Here is a 23,139-nt window from a genome sequence, read left to right as displayed (position 1 = left end):
GTGTTAAGTGTGTCAGACAGAAAATGTGCAGCCTTGATCATAATGGCACTCAGTTTTGTTTTAACTGTCTCCTTGGCTACCTACCTCCAGGGGGTCCACAGTGCATCCTACAATTGAGCTTTTCCTTTTAATTAGCTTGTTGATTTGATGGGCCTTTTCCTGAAGCAAAGTTACTGGCCCAGCACACCACAGCATAGAAAATTGTACTGGCCATCACAGAGTTTTACAAGATAGGAAGGATGTCACTTCCCACGTTAAAGGAATGCAGTCTCCTAAGGAAAATGAGCCTGGTCTGCCCTTTCTGCAACCAGTCCAACCTGTCATAAAATTGAACACCCAAGTATTTGTAAGTGCACCACCTCTACATCTACTCCTTGAATAGCTACTGGACATAGAGGATCTTTGGTGCGGACAAAGTCAATAACCAGTTCATTGGTTTTGCTGAAGTTATGTTGCAGACAATTCTTTCTGCACCAATTATTTTGTATTCCATAGTAACACTGCACAGCTGGAGTGGAGGACCCACTTCAACATTGGGGGGGGGGAAACAATTTACCCATGGCTTTGCAAGCTTTACATGGCTTTATCTATGCTTTGTGGATGGGTATTATCAAAGGCAGGGTAAATCAATTTTAAAAAATTGCCTCAGCCCTTATATAGTCGGAAAAATGTGGCTTTCTAAACAAAAATCAATAGTCCTTCCTTTAACATTATTTGTTTATTCTGTTTCTTACAATGTTCCTCGTCCACAGGTTATATAAAATACTTCCTCTGAGTCCTGCTTAGTTAATGCATTTCCACATTTCATTGTAAGCACAAACAGGCTAAGCCTCCAGTAAAGATAAAAAAACAAAGAACCAATATTCCATATGCATTTGGTGAATTATTCATAAAGTGACAGTGTTTACAGTAATACTGCTATTTTAAATATATGCTGCTCAATAAAAAACTAAATGTACAAAGATTTTCATTTATTTATAATTTACAACTGCATGGTGACCAGACATTGAGGCTCTTTGGTGTGGCAAAAGTCAATTGCCAGTCCCTTAGTTTTACTGATGTTAAGATGCAGCCAATTCCCTTCACACCAAGAAACAAACTTTTCCACCAGACTCATATACTCTGTCCTCATCCCCTTTATCAACATACGCCATAAAATACAGAATCATCTGAGAATTTCTGCAAGTAACATGACCTGCTATTATACTGTATTTGTAGTTGGAGGTGTAAAGAGTGAAGAAAAAAGGTGACAGGACTGTTCCTTGTGATGCTCCAGTGCTGCTCAAACTGCGGGTCTCCCCAAAAGACAGTCCATTATCCAGGATATCATAGGCTCATCCACCTGCATAACTCTGTGTTTACCCTTTAACAAGGAAGGCTGGATGGTAATGAAGGTGTTGGAGAAATCAAAAAACATAATTCTCACAGTGCTGCCAACTTGGTCCAGGAGAGAATGTGCTTTGTGAAACAGTTAGATAATAGCAATCCTCCACTTCAATCTTTGTCTAGTAGTTGGACTTGTCACTGGCCAATCCAGTTGACATGGTAGGAGTTCTTGATGTAGTAATGGTGATGTGGGAAGACTGGTCATTGGGAAGAAGGTTGTATTAAAAATTGGTTCAGGATTCTTAGCTTTGTCCACATCCCCATCTACCACCTGAGCCCTGGATTGCTTGAGTACAGTAATTATACCCAGTCCATTCCAGACATCCTTCATGTTATTCTGAGTAAGTGTGTTTTCTATTTTAGGTTTTAAACCTTACTTTCCTTCACTGTACATCCTTCAGAGCTTCTTTGTTTCTGTATTTAAATGCTCTCTTTTTCTCATTCAGGAGACTTCTAGCTCCTTAGTAATCCAGGGCTTGATGTTTGGAAAGCAACAGACTGTTTTTATGGGTACCACTGTGTTGACCCAAAAGTTAATGTAAAGTCTGTGATCTCAGTATTGTCCCCATTAGATCTGCACATCATTTTCCAGTCTGTCATTTGGAAACAGTCTTTCAGAGCAATTTCAGGATAGGAGCTCCACTTCCTCAATATTCTGGTGGTAACAGGTTGCTATTTAATAACAGGCTTGTAGCTGGGAATAAGATGAATCAGAATGTGGTCAGATTTTCCTAAAGGTGTTAGTAGATAATAATTAAAGGCATCTTTAACATTTGAATACTGCAGGTCCAACTTATTATTTCAAGTGGAACCGGTCATAAACTGATAGAAATTTGTCACCATTTGTTCCAAAGTCACATGTTTGAAGTCACCACATATTATAACTGCAGGGTCAGAGTAAGTCCTCATTATTCATTTCCATTGCTAGGTTCCCATTTGCAGAGGAAGGAATATAAACATTAATAAGGATGATGTAATCTATCTCCCTGGGCAAATAACGTGGACGAATTCTGACAGCTAGATTTTCAATGTCTGAATTACAACTTGTAGTTCTAACTGTAATATAATCCCTTTTACACTATACCTCATTCACATAGATATATTGAAGATTGCCACGAAAGGGCTGAGAAATAAAAACCTGGCTGCAAACTGAAATGGCAAAATACACAGAAAAACCAAAAAAAAAAAAATGAAACACGTCATGTTCAAAAAGATATTCTAAGATCAAAACATACAATGTATAGAGCAAAAATAATACAGTAACCTAACCCTCATATTTCGAACTTAATTTGTTTCAGGAGGCCATTTGAACTTGAATTGCTTGAGGTCTGAATCAATTTTCCCCATTGGAAATAATGGAAAGTAAATTAATTCATTCCCCAGACCCCAAACAATATTCCAATTTGATAACCTTAAACAGCCAAAACAAATAATTTGGGGTAAAAATAACACAATTAAAGCACTAAATAATAAATTAAAATGTTAAAACAATAAATAAAATATGTAAATAATGTATAATAAAATGAAAAATGCATTTACTGTTCCTGAGTGAGGAGTACCGATGTCCCATGTGGCTGGCAGAGAGGAAAAGAATGGTTACCGTTTGCAAAACAGAATGGGGACGGGGGTCACCTTCCATAAAAATGCCAAACTACTGTACTTACAGTAAGTTCCTTTTTCACCTCAATCTTCAATATTACAACCTTACTCTTAGGCTTCCTTGCTTCCACACTCTTCTAGGATGCCATGGTTAATAGATAGGGGTTAGATACAGTATATAACCAAACACACAAAAAATAACGAAAAAAAAAAGCTTTTAAAACACATGAGTGAAAAAACCCAAGAGATGCTTTCACAGCAAGAGATAACTTGGGCACACAATAGATGACGTTTACACTTGCTGCAGAAGTGCCATCTGCTGCTGCATTTTTTTCACTGCATTTCAGTTCAAACTTAGAAGAATTGTTCGAACTCCGGATCATATTTCACTTGGATGTAGCATTCAAACTCTGGGACATTCAAAGTCAGAATTGTTCAAAGTATTGTTCACCGCTATATTATAAAAAATTCAGTACTTTTTTCAAACCCCGAAGACAGACTGATTGAAAACCTGGAAGCTACATAATTTTTCAAAAAATAAGCTTAAAAGCATTAAGCATGGAGAATATAAAAACGGAGGAAAAATCCTCTTTGATTCTAGAGCCTTTGAAGCATTCTGCTGAAATGTATGCCGATGCTCAAACTCAATTGTATAAACTAGCAAATTAAAACTTTTTTACCCATGTATGTCAGTATAAATGGTTTTTTTAAAAGTTTCCTGTCAGGGCATATTTTCACATCTCAATTTATTTCCTTTCATTTTTAACACCCTGAAAGTAAAATAGTAAATTCAAATGATTATGTAAAATGATCAGAGACAGCTAAAATAACTGTAATCAGGCAATCATGTAGTAATTGTAAAAGGTGTATGTATGTGCAGGTCTTTCATTTCCATGTTTTTGATTTTCTGAATACAACAGTAGACTCACTGGAACCAATGTTTTCATCGTAAAGCTGATGGAGTGGCCATGCCCTTCCATTCACTACAGTACCTCCCCAGGCAGTATTTAGATACTTGTAAGGAATGATGGGCCATCTGATTAGAGTAAGTGACCTAAAGTGCCTTGCAGTTTCAGACTGTTTTTTAAGCTGTAGGATAAGATCTCTGGCTGAAAGATTAGGGGATTTTTCAGACTTTCTAAACAAAGGTATTAAATTTAATGAAGTTCAGGCAATCCAGCTGTGTGTGCTTTAAATTTCACATAATGGAGAATATGGTATATTGTCTTTTAGGTTCTTGTACCAGTGAGGCTTTGGACCTCTGCACATCCCCAAGAAAAAAAGGAAAAATATTAACTGCACAGGTATAAGCACCACCACAAGGTACTTTATTTACAAAGTGAACAATAATATAGCTCAGAACTGGGGCCACAACATAAACATCTTTTGACTCTGCACTTATACTTATTTTATATTACAGGAATATGTATATTACAGGAATATGTACAATTACATTTTATGACATAAGACATGTACCCTCCATCCAAAAAAGGACAAATACACAAAAAATTATCAAGCACAAGAGTATTACAATGAGTGTATAAAGCATAATTATATACAGATACCATATATAGCTGGAACAGTTAGCTTCATTTGCTTACATCATGGGGCACAGCAAAGTGGATTAAGTGGGGCTAAAAGAATGACCTGACAAATACAATTTTAATCTGAGACTAGAATTTCTGATGCTTTAAGAAACTTACTCGATAATAAATACTCATGTTTTGGTAAACATATTGCACGGTGTTTTCATTTTGCATTAATGTTTGTTTATCAAGAGTTAACTGTCCCAGATAACAGGTGCATAATTGGTTACTACCCTTTCTAATCATAATGAACTATTGATTGGGTGTCTACCTATAAATTCAGTCTAATACATCTCAGACTGACACAATAGCTGCTTGATTTCTTTTCAAGTCTTAGGAATGAACGCCAGTGTTACCCCCATCATTGAAATTAGTGAAAGGCCACCCACTAGGCTACTTGCCAACTTCATTGGAGGGAGGACCCAGTCTTGAAGAAAATTAACTTATTAAATCATTGTGAATTTTTTAAGGTAGCACACTGCAATTGAATTGTCTTTGTTTGATTATTTCAGCACATAGCTCATTCTTATTCTGGATTTCTTTACATCAACTGCCCACCAGCACACATGGCACAATACAAAACTTGAAATTACTGAAATGGTGATATTTTGTTAACTGCAGTTCCTAAATATGACATGCCTTGCATCTAATTCTTATTGCAAGTTATTTCAAAATGTAAATTTTACACTGCCTTTAGACAATAACATGACCCAAGACACACCAAACCTCCATCTGCAATCACAGCCACCCACTAACAATTTTTTTTAGAGGAAACATTAAACACAACTAGATTTTCTTGGAAGATTTGGCTTGATATAATGGCAACGTTTCTGCTCTACATTTAGTAATGGCAGCATTTCTGCTCTACATTTAGGATATTCTACTATTCATAATTCTACATGTTTAGCACATGAGGTGATGAAATTTGTGGTAAGTAACATAAAAGGACAAAAAAAGTATGTAAGTAGGGCAAAAACTTTCAATTATGATCTTTAATAGATATTATTTTGCCATTTCTCATCTCATCTCTCATAAATGGCTAAACACATAATAATAACAGAAAAGTACAAGCCATAGTAGTCATACATTAACGCTTTGGCATGGTTTGTGCACAGTTGCACACTTTTACACTTTAATTCTGTTTGTCCACATATATACATGCCCTGCTAAACTGGCTGTGATTGAGTGTGGATGTTCCCATTTTAATAACATTGTGTCCCCATACAAGGGTTGGGTCTTGTTGGGAGCACAATACTATAGACCACTGGTCTGTACCAATAGAGGCTGTTAACAGCTTCAAATTCCTTGAAATCACTCATAGTCACCGGAAGCTAGCAAACAGTAAATCTGCTGCCAGCAAGAACTACAAATATAGACCTAGTATCCCCAATAGAGCTCACTGGCAAGAAGAGCTTTTGTTCAAAATATTCTCTTTTATATCATTTTTGAAATGCAAACTATGTTTTAACAAAGGGAGCAAGATACAGAATTGGAAAGCACTGCTGCCTCATGCCTCTAGGGACCTCAGCCCAGGCAATCTCTCTGCAGTGACTGATTCTTTTATGGTGTTTGTGAGGAATGACCACTGGTTTGAAACCCAAGGCAAATTTCACAAAGGAGGTGTAGATGGCTCAGCTACAGTCAGTGCTCCTCCAGTAAGTCTTGGTAGTCCTCACAGGTGGCGCAGTGGTAGTGCTGCTGCTTTGCAGTAAGGAGACTGTGGTAGATTGTGGGTTCGCTTCCCAGTTCCTCCCTGTGTGGATAAGTGCTTTGAGTACTAAGAAAAGCGCTATATAAATGTAATGAATTATTATTATTATTATTTAATTAAGTTTTAAAATATGGCTGAATTTGAAACCCACTTTTGGCCAAAAAGAGTCAACTAATACCAAATTTTGGTTAGCCTTGAAGTGTCAAAACTGACATGAGCATCAAATAAAAAATATTGATCCCAAACTCAGTTGTGTAGAATGCATTCATCACTGAAAAATTTTATCCCAGCAGTTTGCTACCATACAGGTGAACAGCAAAATCCAGAGCATCTATATAACAACAAGAAAAAAAAACAATACAACAAAAGAAAATCATAAAGGACTAACTTGCTTATTATTAGTCTTATTATCAGTCTTTATCTTTAAAAAAAAAAATAATAATGTGTGTGTGAGACTTTCAGATGAACACAAGGTGCTCAGGGGACTCTGGCTGGAAAAAGGCAAAACATCTCTTGGTGCTGTACTCAAGGTATGAAAGGTATTTTTAGAGACTCTCAGAAGCCAACATTATTTTTCTTTTTTATTAAATCCCATCTGCACTTGATTTCTTATTAGGGATTTCCTGTCTGAAGTTCTCTATATTTATAGCAGCAGAGCTGCTGATAACAGCAACTGACCAATTACTGGTATTCACTTGTGCCAGATAGTCCTTTTCTGCTCATTGTTTTTAAGTGCTTGCTTTCTTAAAATCACAGAATAATGAGGAACAGGAGTGCAGGGTTATCATTAGGGTGTGAAGCACAGGGTGACATGCATGCAAGAACGCACACAAGTTCATATGTCTAAAAGTCTTTTAATGAGATTTATCTGCAATATGGTTTGGTGGGTTGGTGACTTTTCTGGTTTTGTAAAAATCAGGAAAAGATTTTGGAATACAAGAGCAGCCATGATGCAGGGAAGCATGAGTCTAAACAAAATGAGACGGATCCTTTCTTAATTCAAGAGAATGTGGCAAAGCATGGAAGAGAGGGTGCCAGGCAAGAGACATGTGCATACAGCCCACAGTTTATTTGCAGGGGAGAGCAGCACTCTCTTGCTGGAAGTTGGAGAAATGGACTGACAGTGATTAATGACCTGCTGAGTCTTCCCCCCACCTCCACTTCTCCCTCTCTCTCTTTCATGCACTTGGTCAGCTTCCGCCAAACAGAGGTCTGATCTGTAAGATATCTGACTCAAATTAAATTTGGCTTTCCTCTCCACCATTTATTTCCTATGTGACGGAAGGTTATACTCCCTCATCTCTCAACAGTAAGAGAAGACAGCCCCATTGCAGCAATATGAAGAGACTCTTTGTAATTGGAAACAGAACCCAAACAGGCAATCTCTCACACGCACTCATATACGTATAATTGTGCCACCAAAAACCTGGCATCAGTGATTGTGGCCACTATAACATGATTTGAAATCTCATCTTATTATCTATACTTCATGCTAGAAAAAGACCCCTCTATGTACAGCATCGGAAAATTCCATACAGGGCACTTTCACTACCCTCATTTAGCACACATGGTTCGTAAATATATTCAATTGATTACATTTTAATGTTTCAAAAGTAAATTTATTGATACTCAAATACACACAATTCTTGGCACGGAGGCAAAAAAATATCTGATTAAGATAAAGGAGAAAAATATTTGGAACTCCATTAGGATGTCTAAAGGTTTATGAATCCTGTAACTGTGCCCACTGGAGCTAATCTAATATCTGAAATGAAACCCTTGTACACTCCAGTGTGCTGTGGAGTGGGAACTAAAGAAGATTACCTTTTTTATGGGCTATTAGCATCGCTGTTGTTTTTGGGTTTGCCAGAGTCACTATACTGACAAGGTTCTATGTAGCCAACATCTTTAAAAAAAACTGTCAAATCACCTAATGGTCCATATTCAATCTATGCAGCAATTTACTCTGCCCTACTCTTTTGTTTAGGTTATTACTCTATTGTTGTTGCTTAATAACTTAACACAAACCTAAAACTTAACATTGGAGATTGTTCACTTTTATCATGAAACTTTGGTGAACAAAAATTATGATGGGGAAAGAAAAAATGGTTATTGATAAGGTAGAGGGACATGTTTAATAGTAAATATCCATTTTCCGAATCCACTTTAATAGTAGTCGTATTAGTAATATTGTCACATGTGTAGGTCAAGTCAGGTTGGGGAGCATGCACTGGTACAGCGCAATGCTGCACTCACCATACAACAAAACAGCTCGGGATCCTGGTTGGCAAACCCCCAGGCAGACATGCAGCTCAGTCCCAGTCTCCAGAAATGACCCTCTATCTGCCGCAGCCAGGTGTTACGTGGGCATCCCCATGGCCTGGTCCAGCCACTTGGGTCCTCAACAATGAGGATCCTGTGAACCGGATCACCCTCAGGGAGTCGCACCACATGGCCATAGTGCCATAACTGAATCTCCCTCACAATGCAGTTAATGTGCCTCATTCGTGACTCCATGAGCAAACCACTTACTGTATTCAACACAAAGTCAAAACAGCGGTACCCAAGGATTCTCTGAAGAGACACAGTACCGAAGGAGCCCAGTCTTTGTCTCAGGTCAATGGATAGCATCCATGTCTCACAACCATATAGCAAGACAGGAAGCACAAGGACTCTAAAGACTTGGACCATCGTCCTTTTGCATACAGTAGATATCGGGAGCACCACACACCTCTTCCCAGCGACCTCATGACCCCTCATGCTCTCCCAATCAGTCTATTGATTTCATATGAAGAGTCACCAGAGACATGAATGTCATTGCCTAGGTAAGTAACATTTATAGAGTGCAGTAAAATTCCTACGTGCATGCCCAATGTATCAGGAACAAAGCTGCAGAGAGTGAAAGACTATGATTGCAAAGATGAGCTCAAGGTTAAAAATGAAAGGGATGGAAATTTATTATAGGAACTATTCACATAGGGCAAATTTTGATGCTCTAAGTCAATCTAACAGCATATTTTTGGGGCAAACTGAAACAAAACTCCAGATAGAAAACTTTTAAGTCAAGATTTAAGCAGTGTGTACACTAATGCAGCCTAACAACAGGACAATTTTTAGAAATAATTATATCAATCATAAGCTTATAAACTAGAAGAGAGATGGAGTGGTTGAATTTACAAAAGTAGCTAAAATACCTTCAATATTTAATTTAAAGCAGTTAATTAGTCAATACATTGTTGAACTAAACATACTGGACAGAAATGTGTAAATGATAAAAAAAAAAATCCTAAGAAAAACAATGTTTAAAAAGAATACATATGTGTACACCTTCTGCTGCTTATTGGAATCACTTATAGGCATGGACTCCACTCTGGACATACTTTGAAAAAAGTAAAATTAAATTAGTTTACTGTTTAAGGCAGTATGGACAGGAATATACACTCTGAAAGACTGAAGATACAATCAAAATCAAATGACACCAACAAAACTAGCACTAGGAACATAAACAATACCCAAGTTTAAAACTTTGACTGCTGCTTTAAAGTCAATCATGCACCAATGAAAATCAAAGAAATGTGAGATGCAAAAAGATGTATGATTAGTAACAACCATCTTTGACATTTCTGACACCACAGCTAGTTTCCACTAAATGTGAATTTCCCATTGGGATTAATAAAGTATCTATCTATCTATCTATCTAAAGGCATTTTGTACCAGATGCAGCTTATAAAGAAATATATCATGTATCATGTCCTGCAACTCAAGTAGTAGGAAAAAATGCAAAATACCAATATTTTGCTACATAAAGTTAGATTTACAGCATTATGATAATCAGGTCTATCTAATATGAACCACAAAAGAGGTGACAGCCTTCCCTCCAGACCATGACCACCCTGGCAGGAAAAACTGTGGCCAAGAAGAGCAAGGCCTATCATCAATACCAAAGTTTATGCATGTCTGGCTGGCTCCCATTAGCCCTGTTTTAACTCAATTTTTTTTCTCACAAGGAAGCAATTTAAACATGGCTGCAAGCTAGGAAGTCTAATAACAGGACACTAATAACATGTTCCCCCAGCACAGTACTTCAGAGGCTGTGAAATGGTATGATTGAGCTAAGACTGTGACTGTCTCTATGTGTCTTGTGTGTCTAACAAAATTTGCACCCACCTAATGGTAATACATTGCCATTTACACAGATACAAAGGTAGATAGTACAAACAGTCACTAAAGGGATAATAAAGAAAGAAATATATCTAGGAACTGTAAAATGTATATTTGAGAGTATTTTTTGGTGGTTGAATCTTTTTGTTAAAATAACATATATAGTATGTATATATAAAATAAAGTATTATTGCTTGGTCAACATTTAACATCTGTATGTGCAAACAATATTACAAAGGTGCTAAAATTAAATTGTGAAAATATTACTGATATGTATGAAAATGTATAACTGCATTATAAACTAAGTAAGACCAATGATTTTTATTACATACTGCAGCAAATTATGAAGACAGGATTCTGAGTTTCTGTAAATTATCTGGGGCCTACACTTTGTTTTATTGAAGCAAGTGGCAGGACAAGACTGCACACAGGAGAACAAACGCAAAATGAAATCCAAAAAGGATAAATCCCTGTCTTCTTAGCCTACAGCTGGTGGCAGTTAACATGCTTACCTATACTAGATTGTAAATAAATTTAATATGCTGGTAATTCTTTTGCGTTGCAATTAAGCTTTTGCCAGAGTCGCTTTCTTATATGGATCTATAATGTCCAGCAGGGGCAGCCACTATACTGGTCGCTGTCGACCCCAGGCATGTTACAACAATGAATACTGTTTTCAAGCCATACTACTTGTCTTATATGGTAATTAGCAGTGCACTTTCCACTTTATCCACTGAGGGGTCACTTATTTGTATATATTCAAGGTTATTATTGCACAGATTCCATCTTACCCTGAACTGAAAAACTAAGGTGCAGTAACTGTTTTGTTTTCAACAAACAGGGTGGGTGGCTGTTTTCAACAAACAGGGATTAGGTAGGTAGGTAGGTAGGTAGGTAGGTAGGTAGGTAGGTAGGTAGGTAGGTAGGTAGGTAGGTAGGTAGGTAGGTAGGTAGGTAGGTAGGTAGATAGATAGATACTTTATTAATCCCCAAGGGGAATTTCACATACTCCAGCAGCAGCATACTGATAAAAACAATATTAATTAAAGAGTGATAAAAAATCATTAATTTAGTGTTACAAATCAAGTTAAAAAATGCAAGATGGAGAGTGCGAGGCAGGAATAACAGTCAATAACTTTGTATAATGTTAACGTTTACCCACCCGTGAATCTGAAGAGTCGCATAGTGTGGGAGAGGAACAATCTCCTCAGTCTGTCAGTGGAGCAGGACAGTGACAGCAGTGTGTTGCTGAAGCTGCTCCTCTGTCTGGAGATGATACTGTTCAGTATATGCAGTGGATTCTCCATGATTGACAGGAGCCTGCTCAGTGCCCACCACTCCGCCACAGATGTCAAACTGTCCAGCTCCGTTGCTACAATAGAGCCTGCCTTCTTCACCAGTTTGTCCAGACGTGAGGCGTCCCTCTTCTTTATGCTGCCTTCCCAGCACACCACCTCGTAGAAGAGGGAGCTCGCTACAACCATCTGATAGAACATCTGCAGCATCTTATTGCAGATGTTGAAGGATGCCAGCCTTCTAAGGAAGTATAGTCGTATAGGAGTACTCAACTCCAGCTTTGGGGGTCTGCTGTGGCTGCAGGTTACTGTTTTTAATCAAATTTTTAAGTAGAACTCATTTATGGATAACTAATGTAATATGATTTTGGGCTTTGTCTTAGTTACCTCATTTGTTATAAGTAAGAACTCTTAATTGCATGTTTTAGCTTTAAATAGGTGCATAAAGGTTTAAACTATTTCCTGAATTCTTAGGCCCCGTCCACACTAGCACATTATCATTTAAAAAGGCAAACATTTTTCTCCATTTTGGCCTTTTAATAACAGGACACTTTAATGAAGTGAATGGGTGTAGAATGCAGCCAAGCTCTCAATATTACAGGATAGAGACAAAAACACAATCCAGTAAAGAGACCAAGAGACTCAAGTCTGTTCCGGACCACAAAACATATGGGTAATGTCCTCAGGAAACAAAAAAAAATCTAATGTGTGATAAAGATTTGTCTTGGAACAATGAAATCACTAACAAGCCATATAATTAAATACTAAGTTTCATTATCTGCTAGGCCTAGAGTCTAATTACCAAACTGGTCACAATGAAAAAGTGCCATCTCTGTGGACCTCCAGGACTGTAGTTGAGTAGCCCTGCTTTAGGAGGTGGTTTTGCCTTGCCTGTGTGACTACTTTACATGTAGCCTCTCTTCAGTTTTCTGTTTGCCTCCTACATATGCATCAGGAGTGGGCAGGAGGAGGAGTATAGGAATCTCATCAAGGACTTTGTTAAATGGTGCGACTCAAACCTCCTACACCTTAACACCAGCAAAACCAAGGAGCTGGTGGTGGATTTTAGGAGGCCCAGGCACTTCATGGACCCCGTGATCGTCAGAGGTGACTGTGTGCAGAGGGTACAGACCTATAAATACCTGGGAGTGCAGCTGGATGATAAATTGGACTGGACTGCCAATACTGATTCTCTGTGCAAGAGAGGACAGAGCCGGCTATACTTCCTTAGAAGACTGGCGTCCTTGCTGCAGATATTCTATCAGACAGTTGTGGCGAGCACCCTCTTCTACGTGGTGGTGTGCTGGGGAGGCAGCATTAAGAAGGACGCCTCACGCCTGGACAAACTAGTGAGGAAAGCAGGCTCTATTGTAGGCATGGAGCAGGACAGTTTGACATCCGTGGCAGAGCGACGGGCGCTCAGCAGGTTCCTATCAATTATGGAGAATCCACTGCATCCACTAAACAGTGTCTTCTCCAGACAGAGAAGCAGCTTCAGCGACAGACTGCTGTCACTGTCCTGCTCCACTGACAGACTGAGAAGATCGTTCCTCCCCCAAACTATGTGACTCTTCAATTCCACCCGGGGGGGGTAAACGTTAACATTATTCAAAGTAATTGTCTGTTTTTACCTGCATTTTTATTACTCTTTAATTTAATATTGTTTTTTGTATCAGTATGCTGCTGCTGGAGTATGTGAATTTCCCCTTGGAATTAATAAAGTATCTATCTATCTATCTGTTTATTTTGGAGATATAACTACACTGTAATCTGCTTCACCTCTGTACCTGCCAGACTAACCCATAGTATCCAGCAGATACAGCCTTAATTAATCAACCAAACAGTTTCAGGTGCAGGACCCTTTCTGTTTTACAGTTCCGCTGAACTGATTTTAAATCAAATCTAGTTTGATATTATATCTGTATCATTTTACATTTCCCTGGTCCTGTCTTTAATTAGAGTACAATTCTACATTTCTTCAGCTGCTTTTTGACTCATTTATCAGCTGTCAATTTATGCAGCATCATTTTCATTGAAAATATTTGTCCTGGTTTAGAGGAGTCCTAAAATGGTTTTTACTTGTTCAATATCATTTTTGAATAAGGAATCAGTACTCATAAAACAGCACTTATTTTCAACTGCAAGAGATCTGAATTCTTAAGGGTAGAGTGTTCACAAGACTGTTGTTAAAATATCAATGCTCTTTGCTTTATAGGACATGTCCAGTAAAGAAACTATCATAATCATTAGATACAAAACACTGTTTAAACTAGAATATTGCTTAGAATGTAAAGATCTGTACTTTAAACATCAAAGAAGATGTAAAAATCATTGCTGGAAGAGATGTACTGCTTATTACGAAAATGTATCTGAACATAAATGAAAAAATTATTTTAGCAGCATTAGTAATTTGATTTTGTATCCTCAGTAAACAGGCAAGACAATTACTTGTATTCCAAAACATAACATAAAGGTTTGTCCCGATGTCCAGAAATATATTACTGCTGCTGTTTGTTCATTCCATTTTTTAATTTATAAAAAGGATATTTTCAAAATATGACAACAGAAAGACAACACCCAACCAACATTAAAGATAACAGTCAGTTAATAAAGCTAAATTCTCAATATGCTCACCATAGTATTTTACCAAATAATTTGAAGTAGAATGTAACTGGCCACTGAACTTCTGTCAGTCTAAACTTGCACTGTATATATTTAGAAGGGCTGCAGCTACAAAACAATAAACAACTAACAGGACTCTTACATGCAAAGAAGAAATACAAATAAAAAATGCAGTTGTATAGCATGTTGTGTCTTAGGACCTGGGCTGCACCACCACCTTCTTCTATTATTTCCGTATCCTTGGTCACTGCAATGGAGTTAATGCTACAGTTTGACCTACTCAGACTATATTAATATTTCAGTTATGTTACAAAATCTTGTGCTACAGCAGATCTACTGTTCCCTCTTCAATTTAGGAATTTCACACTGAAGTCCATTTTGAATAACAAGAACACTTCATACTCACCTCTGCCTGGAAGCTCTTCAGTAATGGAGCTACCTGCTTGCGGAGATCCTGTTGGGAGAGAGAAAAACAGGAAAAAGTAATCAACGCTCTATTTACATTTAATAAGACTACAGGTCAATCAGAGTCGGAATAAAATGTGAATAATATCACCCAAGCCCATCAACATATCTCCAACTTCCAGGACTAAAACATGGACACCATTAAAGATCCACTATTCTGACAGAAACTAACTGCTGAAAACTGTGCAACTCCATCACCTGTCATACACCTACAACGACCTTGCAACATGGTAGAAGGTATCCCTAGATGATTACAGATGCAAATTTGCCCACATGCAAGTACTACTATACTTATTAAACATTTAGACAAATCTAACTTATCAGCAAAATGCAGAATGTACAAGAAAATAAAGTGGCACAAACACAGGCTATCTCATACCTCCATGAGGATAAATTAAAATTGTGTCCACTGATTTAGCGGCATTTATACAATATATTGTTGCAATGTTTTCATTGAATTTTCTCTTGGCAGTCCAGACATGCTGGCTATGTTAACTGGTGATTACAAATTAGCATGGTGTACTGTAAGTTATTGTAGGTGTACCTTGTGATTAGTGATGAGCAAACTCTGTGGAATTTCAGCAAAATCACAGTAATCACCAAAAGTGAACCTGCTCATCCATAACAATACATTCTAAGTGAATTTCCACCATATCTATCAAAGAAAAGTGAATCCATCATATCAATTAATCTATTGAAGGAAAAATTGAAAAAGTTTTAAGTGGATTCTATTGGTGCAATAGTGTTTAATTGTCCCTGAGGGCTGCAGAATCATCTACCAACTATGCTGGACCAAATATTGAGGATGCATACATAAAATGTACTTAATGTACCAACTCATAATATAAAGAGATGAGTGAGGACAACAGCAACAGTGCCATTTACTAAAACTGGTAATTACATGAATATTCAGTGGGTGCAATGTAGCTATCCTGCTTGTAACAGATTGGGTATTACACTAGAACCATGCAGTAAGCAGACACCACCCCTGCAGAATTCTCAAAGACAAATTTTAACCTGGAACAAACTGATACAGTATTTTCATTTAGTAAGGTGACATGCCAGCAGACATTTGTTTCTTACATAGAGCATTTATTTACAGTTTTCAGTCTATGTACTGTATTTGGTAGACTTGGCAGACCTAAGCCTAAGGGCACATGATAAAAGAAAAAGAACTCACTTAGGCCTGGCTGGATTGTGATGAGACTGAATGTATTAACCTTCAACCGTGAATAAAGTGAATGAACAAAGGGCTCCATTTGGGAGACGACTCTTCCCCCTCTGTCTGGGAATGAGGTCAAAGCCCTTGGAGTGCAAGGCACAAAGGGCACAGCAGCCCACAGTGTCTGACAAAGAAATAACCCAGCACAAATGAGTGCAAGCAATCAGTAAGACACGGATATGGTTACCAAGACAAGAAAGAAAAAAATTACTAATGAGAATTGACATGGAGACAATATTGATTTATTGTGCCCTTAAAGAGTATGCTTGTTTTAACATTAGTAAAAAATTACACACCTATTCTGAGAAAGTTGTGATAAACAGACCAAGGTAGATGCCAGAAAACCCTAAAATGACAATATCAAGATACTTAGATCTGCACAACTATAATTCATTCATTTCTATGAAAATTCAAATTTTGGGCTAGAACATTGATGGAGACTTACAAAACTGAAGCATAATTTCTGAAGCTGTGATACTGCCATTAAGGCAGGTAGGAATTTCTAATGCCAGAGTGGCTAGTGTTTATAAAATTACTTTAAATGATCATCTGCGCTTATTTGTAAAAAAAAGTCACAGTGATCAATTCATTAATTACAAAAAATGTTCAGAATGAAACATATTTTAAAGTATCCATTTGGATTCCTCTGTGGAATAGCCTAATAACATCTGACACATATTTTTGTGATATACGGTACAGTCTGTTGAGAAGAGGTTATGAAAATGCCTTGAGTACACTGAAAGCTTGATTAAGCTCTTTATTAATGCCACAGACCTTGTCTGGAAAACCTAACAAGTCCACATTGTGCTTATACTGTAAATCAACAAAAATGGCACAGTGTATCCCACCAAACACAGAGGCATAAAGAACATTAGAACAATCTAGACAAGAACAAGCCATTCAGCCCAACAAAGCTCGCCATTCCGATCCACTTACGTATCTGTTCTAAAATAACATCCAAGTCCCTGAAGTCCTACTGTCAACCACACTACTTGGTAACGTATTCCATGTGTCTGTCTATGTTTCTCTGTGTAAAGAAAAAACAATGTGTGAAATTTACCCTTTAACAAGTTTCCAAATGTGTCCCTGTGTTCTTGATGAACTAATTTTAAAAAAAGTCTTAATCCACTGTACTAATTTCCTTCATAATTTTAAACACTTCAATCATGTCTCCTCTTGATCTTCTTTTGCTTAAACTGAAAAGGCTCAGCTTTTTTAAACTTTCCTCATAATTCAGCCCCTGTAGCCCTGTAATCAGCCTTGTTCATCTTCTCTGGACTTCCCCCAGGTCTGCTATGCCACTTTAGTAGCATGGAGACCAAAACTGTACACAGTACTCCAGATGAGGTCTCTCCAAGTGCATTATAAAATTTGAGCATAAGCTCCTTGGACTTGTACTCTATACATTGTGCTATGTAACCTAACATTCTGTTAGCCTTCTTAATGGAATGGCTTTCAAATACTGTTGACAGTGTCAAATCCACTACGACTCCTAAATCCTTCTCATAAGGTGTATTTTCAATTTTCAGACCTCCGACTGTGTATTAAAACTGAACATGTTTGCTTCCTACATGTAATTCTTTATATTTACCTACATTAAATATCATCTGTCACAAATCTGCCCCAGCCTGTATGCTGTCTAAGTCCTTCTGTAGTGATTCAAAAAGTTCTAGATTATCTGCTAATCCACCCAGTTAAGATATCACCTGCAAACTTAACCAGCTTGTTACTTATATTCCTATTCAAATCATTTATATATATTAAAAATAGAAGCAGCACTAGCACTGACCCCTGAGGGACACCACTGTTAACATCAGCCAATTCTGATAGGTTTCCTCAAACCATAACCCTCTGCTTCCCGTGTCTGAACCAATTTTGCATTAATCTACAAACATCACCCTGAACTCCCACTTCTTTCAGTTTGATACCCAACATCTCATGTAGCACCTTATCAAATGCTTTCTGTAAGTCCAGAAAAATAATATGTTTCACTTTGGTCATATCCTTTTGTGCTTCCTCATAGAATTGCAGCATGCTGGTAAAACATGACCTCTCTCTTTTGAACCCATCTTGACTGTTCAATAAAACCCCTGTTCTTGCCATGTGTTGCTCAATCTAACCCCTAATAATTCCTTCCATTAATTTATCTGTGATGTATGTTAAGCTTACAGGCCTATAGTTGCCTGAATCTGCCCTTTTTATATATAATGGGATAATATTTGCCATTTTCCAGTCCTTTGGAATTTCCCAGTGTGCAGTGACTTCCTAAAAATATGTGTCAAGGGTTTATATATGTACTCTTTAACCTCCCTGAGAACGTGACGGTAAGTATTATCTGGTCCTGGTGATTTGTTTGATTTCAACCTATAATCTGAGCAGTACTTCTCCCACAACAATTTCCAAATCTCTAAGTATCTCCTTAGTAGTCCCTTTTACCAGTAGGAGGTTATCCACTTCCTCAGATGTAAAGACCTTAGAAAAATGCAAGCTTAGAGAATCTGGTAGTATACTCTCTGCATTTTTTTTAATTCCCCTTTACAATTACTGATGCACATCACCTCCTCCTTGACAGTCCTTTTACTACTAAAACACTTAAAGAATCTCTTAGGGTCGTCTTTCACCATACCTGCTATATTCTTCTCTAAATGCCTTTTACCCTCCCTAATATCTTTCTTAACATCTGACATCATGTTCTCTACACCCTACGATTCAAATGGGAGTTATTAGTCTTAAGACACCTTATACAGCTGTTTTTTTCCTTTGAATCTTCTTTTCAACTCTTTATTACAATGAGATTTTTTCATTTTCCTACTAATTTCAAATTTACGTATGTCCCCATTCTGCGTTATATGTAAAATTTTTTAAAACCTGCTTTTAAATCTTCCATTGCTCCTCAGCTGTCCCCACACTTAAAAGACTTATCCCAGCCTTAGCATCCGCAAACTTCCAAAACACTGAGAACTGTATTATATTATGGTCAGTAGACTCGAATGGTTCAAACACCTCCATACCCTCAATTCTATCCTGATTTTTTTTACAAAATACTAAATCTAGACAGGCTTCACCCTGCATAATATGTTAAAAAACAATCACTGATTACATCTAAAAGCTCCTGCTATTGTGCTCTGCTTTTTGCAAGACTATCCCAGTTTATATTTAAGTAGTTAAACTCCCTCATGACTATAATATCCCCCCTGTTAAACTTGCCTTTTACTAAAAAGATGTGCATCGAAATTATTGTCTGCATTGGGTGGTCTATAACACACTCCTAAAATAAGGCCTCTTTCCCTAATAGATCTTTCCAGAGGAAGCCAAATGTCCTCACTAAGAGAGGGCTCATCATCCAACTGAAGGGTGAATAGGGGTGGGGGATAGTTGGGAGCATGCACTGATTATAGCACGTTGATGCAGTCACCACACAACAAACCACCTAGATTGGGACCAGTTATACTCCTCCATAACTTTGTTAGTTAGCCAGGTTTCTGTTATTGCTACCATAATTATGCTCCACTACATACAACTCCAACTCACTTGTTTAATTTCTGATACTTCTAGCATTGAGGCAAGCTACTTTTAATGTGTTACTCATTTTATTTTTATATTGAAACATTAGGTCAGAATTTACATTACTATACATTTTATGGTGAATATGGGACTTGATCACTTCAGAAATCCAAAATGTTACTGTGGAACATAACAGCATAAGGTCTGAAGGTGCCAAATGGATGTAGGTACACACAAACTTATCTTTATACATCACCTTACACCATGAACATCCATCCATCCATTATCCAACCCGCTATATCCTAACCACAGGGTAACGGGGGTCTGCTGGAGCCAATCCCAGCCAACACAGGGTGCAAGACAGGAAACAAACCCCGGGCAAGGCACCAGCCCACCGCAGGGCGCACACACCCACGCACACACACTAGGGACAATTTAGAATCGCCAATGCACCTAACCAGTATGTCTTTGGACTATGGGAGGAAACCAGAGCAACCGGAGGAAACCCACACAGGCACGGGGAGAACATGCAAACTCCATGCAGGGAGGACCCAGGAAGCGAACCCGGATCTCCTATCTGCGAGGCAACAGTGCTAACCACTGTGCCACCATGCCACCAACCATGAACATTACAGGGAAAAAAAAAAGTTATTTGTACATTTGTATAATTGGACCAGAACTGCTTATGGGACGAATTCAGTATTTCACAATTAGAAGTTATTTCTTCACAATTATGATATATATTAATTTGCCACATGACATTGCATTATAAAGTGAAGCATGTTTTATAAATGTTCCCCAATAGTCAGGGAACTGAATTGTAAATATCACAATGTGTAACCTTGAACAAGTCACTTAACCAATTCATGCTCCAAATGAAGAAATTTAACAAGTACAAAGCTGTATTTTGTAAGTTTTTGTTTTGATTTATTTTTTGTTAAATAAAATTGAATGCTAAGAAATAAATGTAAACTTAACCTCTAAACCTTGCTGGCTGCAACAGCAATGAGAAGTGTTAGCAGGCACATGAAAATACAAAGGCTTCAAGAGATAACAAAAGAGAACTTAAGGAAGCAGCATGGGTAGGCTGCTTGTAACCACGTTAGAAGTACAGGTTCATAACATACATTTATATACATTACTTTCTCCTTTTCACATCATTGACTATCAAGCTGTGAGGAAATACTTAAAAGATAAACGATCATCAGAGAAAATAAGAAATACAGAGGTGATAAAGTTTACTAAATTGCACACTCATTAGCTAAGCACTCACTTCTGATACAGGGTGGGAGGAGACCAAAAAAAAAAAAAAAAGAAAAGAAAAAGAGAGGCAGGGCTAGTAATGAAGATAACGGCAGCCCAGATGGGGAGTGGGTAATGAAACAAACAGGAAACTGTGCTTTCATGCAATTAGTCCTGATGAGCAGGTCTGCCTGGCAGCACGCAATTCAAGGTCTATTTTTAGAGTACGCTTAAGGACACAACCAAGGATGCAACCAAGCACAGTAGGAGAAGCTCTCACATTTGTGCACATATGGGGCAGTTCAGTCACTTGGCTTTACTTGTGATTCTGCACTGCACAAGAGAGAAAATAAAGATCACAACATGCCTATTAGAAAGGGAGTATGGCTGAAGATGAAAACAGACCAATGCCTGGTACTTCCTATGCTAGTTATTCTTGTATTGATAAGCTATATAACACTATTATCCTATAAATGTCATATTTCAAGATTAAAAAAGGAATACAATTGTTAGCATGTACTACAGAATGATATTGATGTGAAATGTCTCTTTACCTATGACCAACAGGAACTGTCAAATTGTGCTAAATAAAATAAAATTAAAGCATGACATTTTGTCTCTGGTCCCACCTGCAAAAGCCACAAAAATACTCAACAACAACATGGTTATTTTGGTATTTGCTAAACTGTATTAACAGCACTGCAGCCAGTATAAACTGAATATGTTTTAGGAGAAAATGTTTATGAACCAAACATTTTTGGGGTACAAAGGCCCATAAATATTTATATGTCAAAACAGACAACAAAATATTGAGAAAAAAACCTGAGTGAGCTGATATTCAGAGGTGTCATACATTATGATACCGACAATATCAGGACAGCTTAAGAACCAAACATTTTTGGGGTACAAAGGCCCATAAATATTTATATGTCAAAACAGACAACAAAATATTGAGAAAAAAACCTGAGTGAGCTGATATTCAGAGGTGTCATACATTATGATACCGACATTATCAGGACAGCTTGTATAAAAAGAGTCAGTTGTAAAAACAAGGAGATTATGTAAAATTCAAGAGAAACTAAGATACATTTTTAAAGAAATGTATTGACAGACATTCAAGGATACATCTAAAAGTTAGTGCCACAGTGTAAAGGAGAATTTATAGTGAGGCTTTAAGAGACAAAGAAAACAAACACTGGAGGATCATAGTGGTCACACAAACAGATTAATACAACTCATTCAATGAAAACAGTTGTATATAAGTTAGAAGCAGAACCTTGAAAAAGACAGGAAGTCACTTGGAGAAGAATATTTTGTCCTCGTACGATTTCATCTAAATTAGGACTCTGGCAGCAACATTTTATTCTCTGGGCATAATATTCAACTGAGAAATTGGTCAGATTTTGGTAGGGGCATGGTGGAGTTTTTCCATTACCTTGTATGATCTCAATATTAATGTCTCTTAAAAGCAGGCAGCAGGAAAGTGAGCAAGGAAAACACTTCAGAAACTATGGAGATAAATAAAACACTAAGTCATCAGCATAAAGATGATGTTCAATGCAGACATTTAATGAATGATTGAGGCTTTAAAATAAAACCATGAGTTGGCAAAGTGGATTAAGTGAAATATTGTATCTGTCAGCAAGGCAGATCTTTCCTGACTAAACCATTTAGAAAAGGAAGCTGTGCTGTGTCACCAGCAGCGGTTCTGCAAAAAGCTACCCAGAGACATTGGCAAAGCTTCAGCAAAGCCAGGCCAGATTGGAAGTGCCATTTCCTAGAGGGAAGCTGGCGAGGATGGGAAAGTCCAGTTATGCTGACTAAATGTCTCAAGTGCTTTGAAGATGATGGCAAGGAAGCAGCACTAGTTAACAAGGAGAGATCAAGGAGGTCTTCCCACAAACACTGGCAACGAGCCAGGCCCCAGGCCAAAGAGAAAAGTATTAGTTGTACAGGCTGACCTTATATGCCTTACAGTCAGGACATCATCCACTGAGCCACAAAGACACAGGCACAAAAAACAGTGGTATGTGTACACACATACAGATCCATGCATTCTCACTTTTCTTCTAGCCTGAAGGCAAACTCTTGTCATTTCATTTCACTTGATACAGTTTACTTTTATCTTAACGGAGAATAATCACAGTACCCCTTATCTACTTAAAACTTGTAAAGGTCTGCCAGGAGAACTCAGTATGGTGAATTAAAATTTAAAACAAAACATTACCTATACAACATTTTGTAAAATAAAGATCATTATTTTGTTGATAAAACAACTTACATTTTATAGGAAAAGACAAACTACCGATTCAGCTCATTATTAGGTTAATCCATCCATCCATCCAT

The 23,139-nt window shown here is 37.6% G+C and overlaps 1 protein-coding gene across 5 annotated transcripts in view; it reads right to left on the bottom strand.

Moving 5' to 3' along the window:
- cux1b (cut-like homeobox 1b) overlaps nucleotides 1-23,139 on the bottom strand; it is a 559,925-nt gene that overhangs the window by 341,428 nt on the left and 195,358 nt on the right. For all 5 annotated transcript variants that reach the window (XM_051930773.1, XM_051930770.1, XM_051930772.1 and 2 more), the window contains exon 3: nucleotides 14,767-14,814. In XM_051930773.1, coding sequence (XP_051786733.1) covers nucleotides 14,767-14,814 — 48 coding nt within the window. The remainder of the gene's footprint in view (nucleotides 1-14,766; nucleotides 14,815-23,139) is intronic.

The sequence above is a fragment of the Erpetoichthys calabaricus genome, chromosome 8 (assembly GCF_900747795.2).
Source record: "Erpetoichthys calabaricus chromosome 8, fErpCal1.3, whole genome shotgun sequence".
NCBI lineage: Eukaryota > Metazoa > Chordata > Cladistia > Polypteriformes > Polypteridae > Erpetoichthys > Erpetoichthys calabaricus.
The sequence above is the reverse complement of the archived record's forward strand: the minus strand, read 5'-3'. Positions and strand labels throughout refer to the sequence as shown.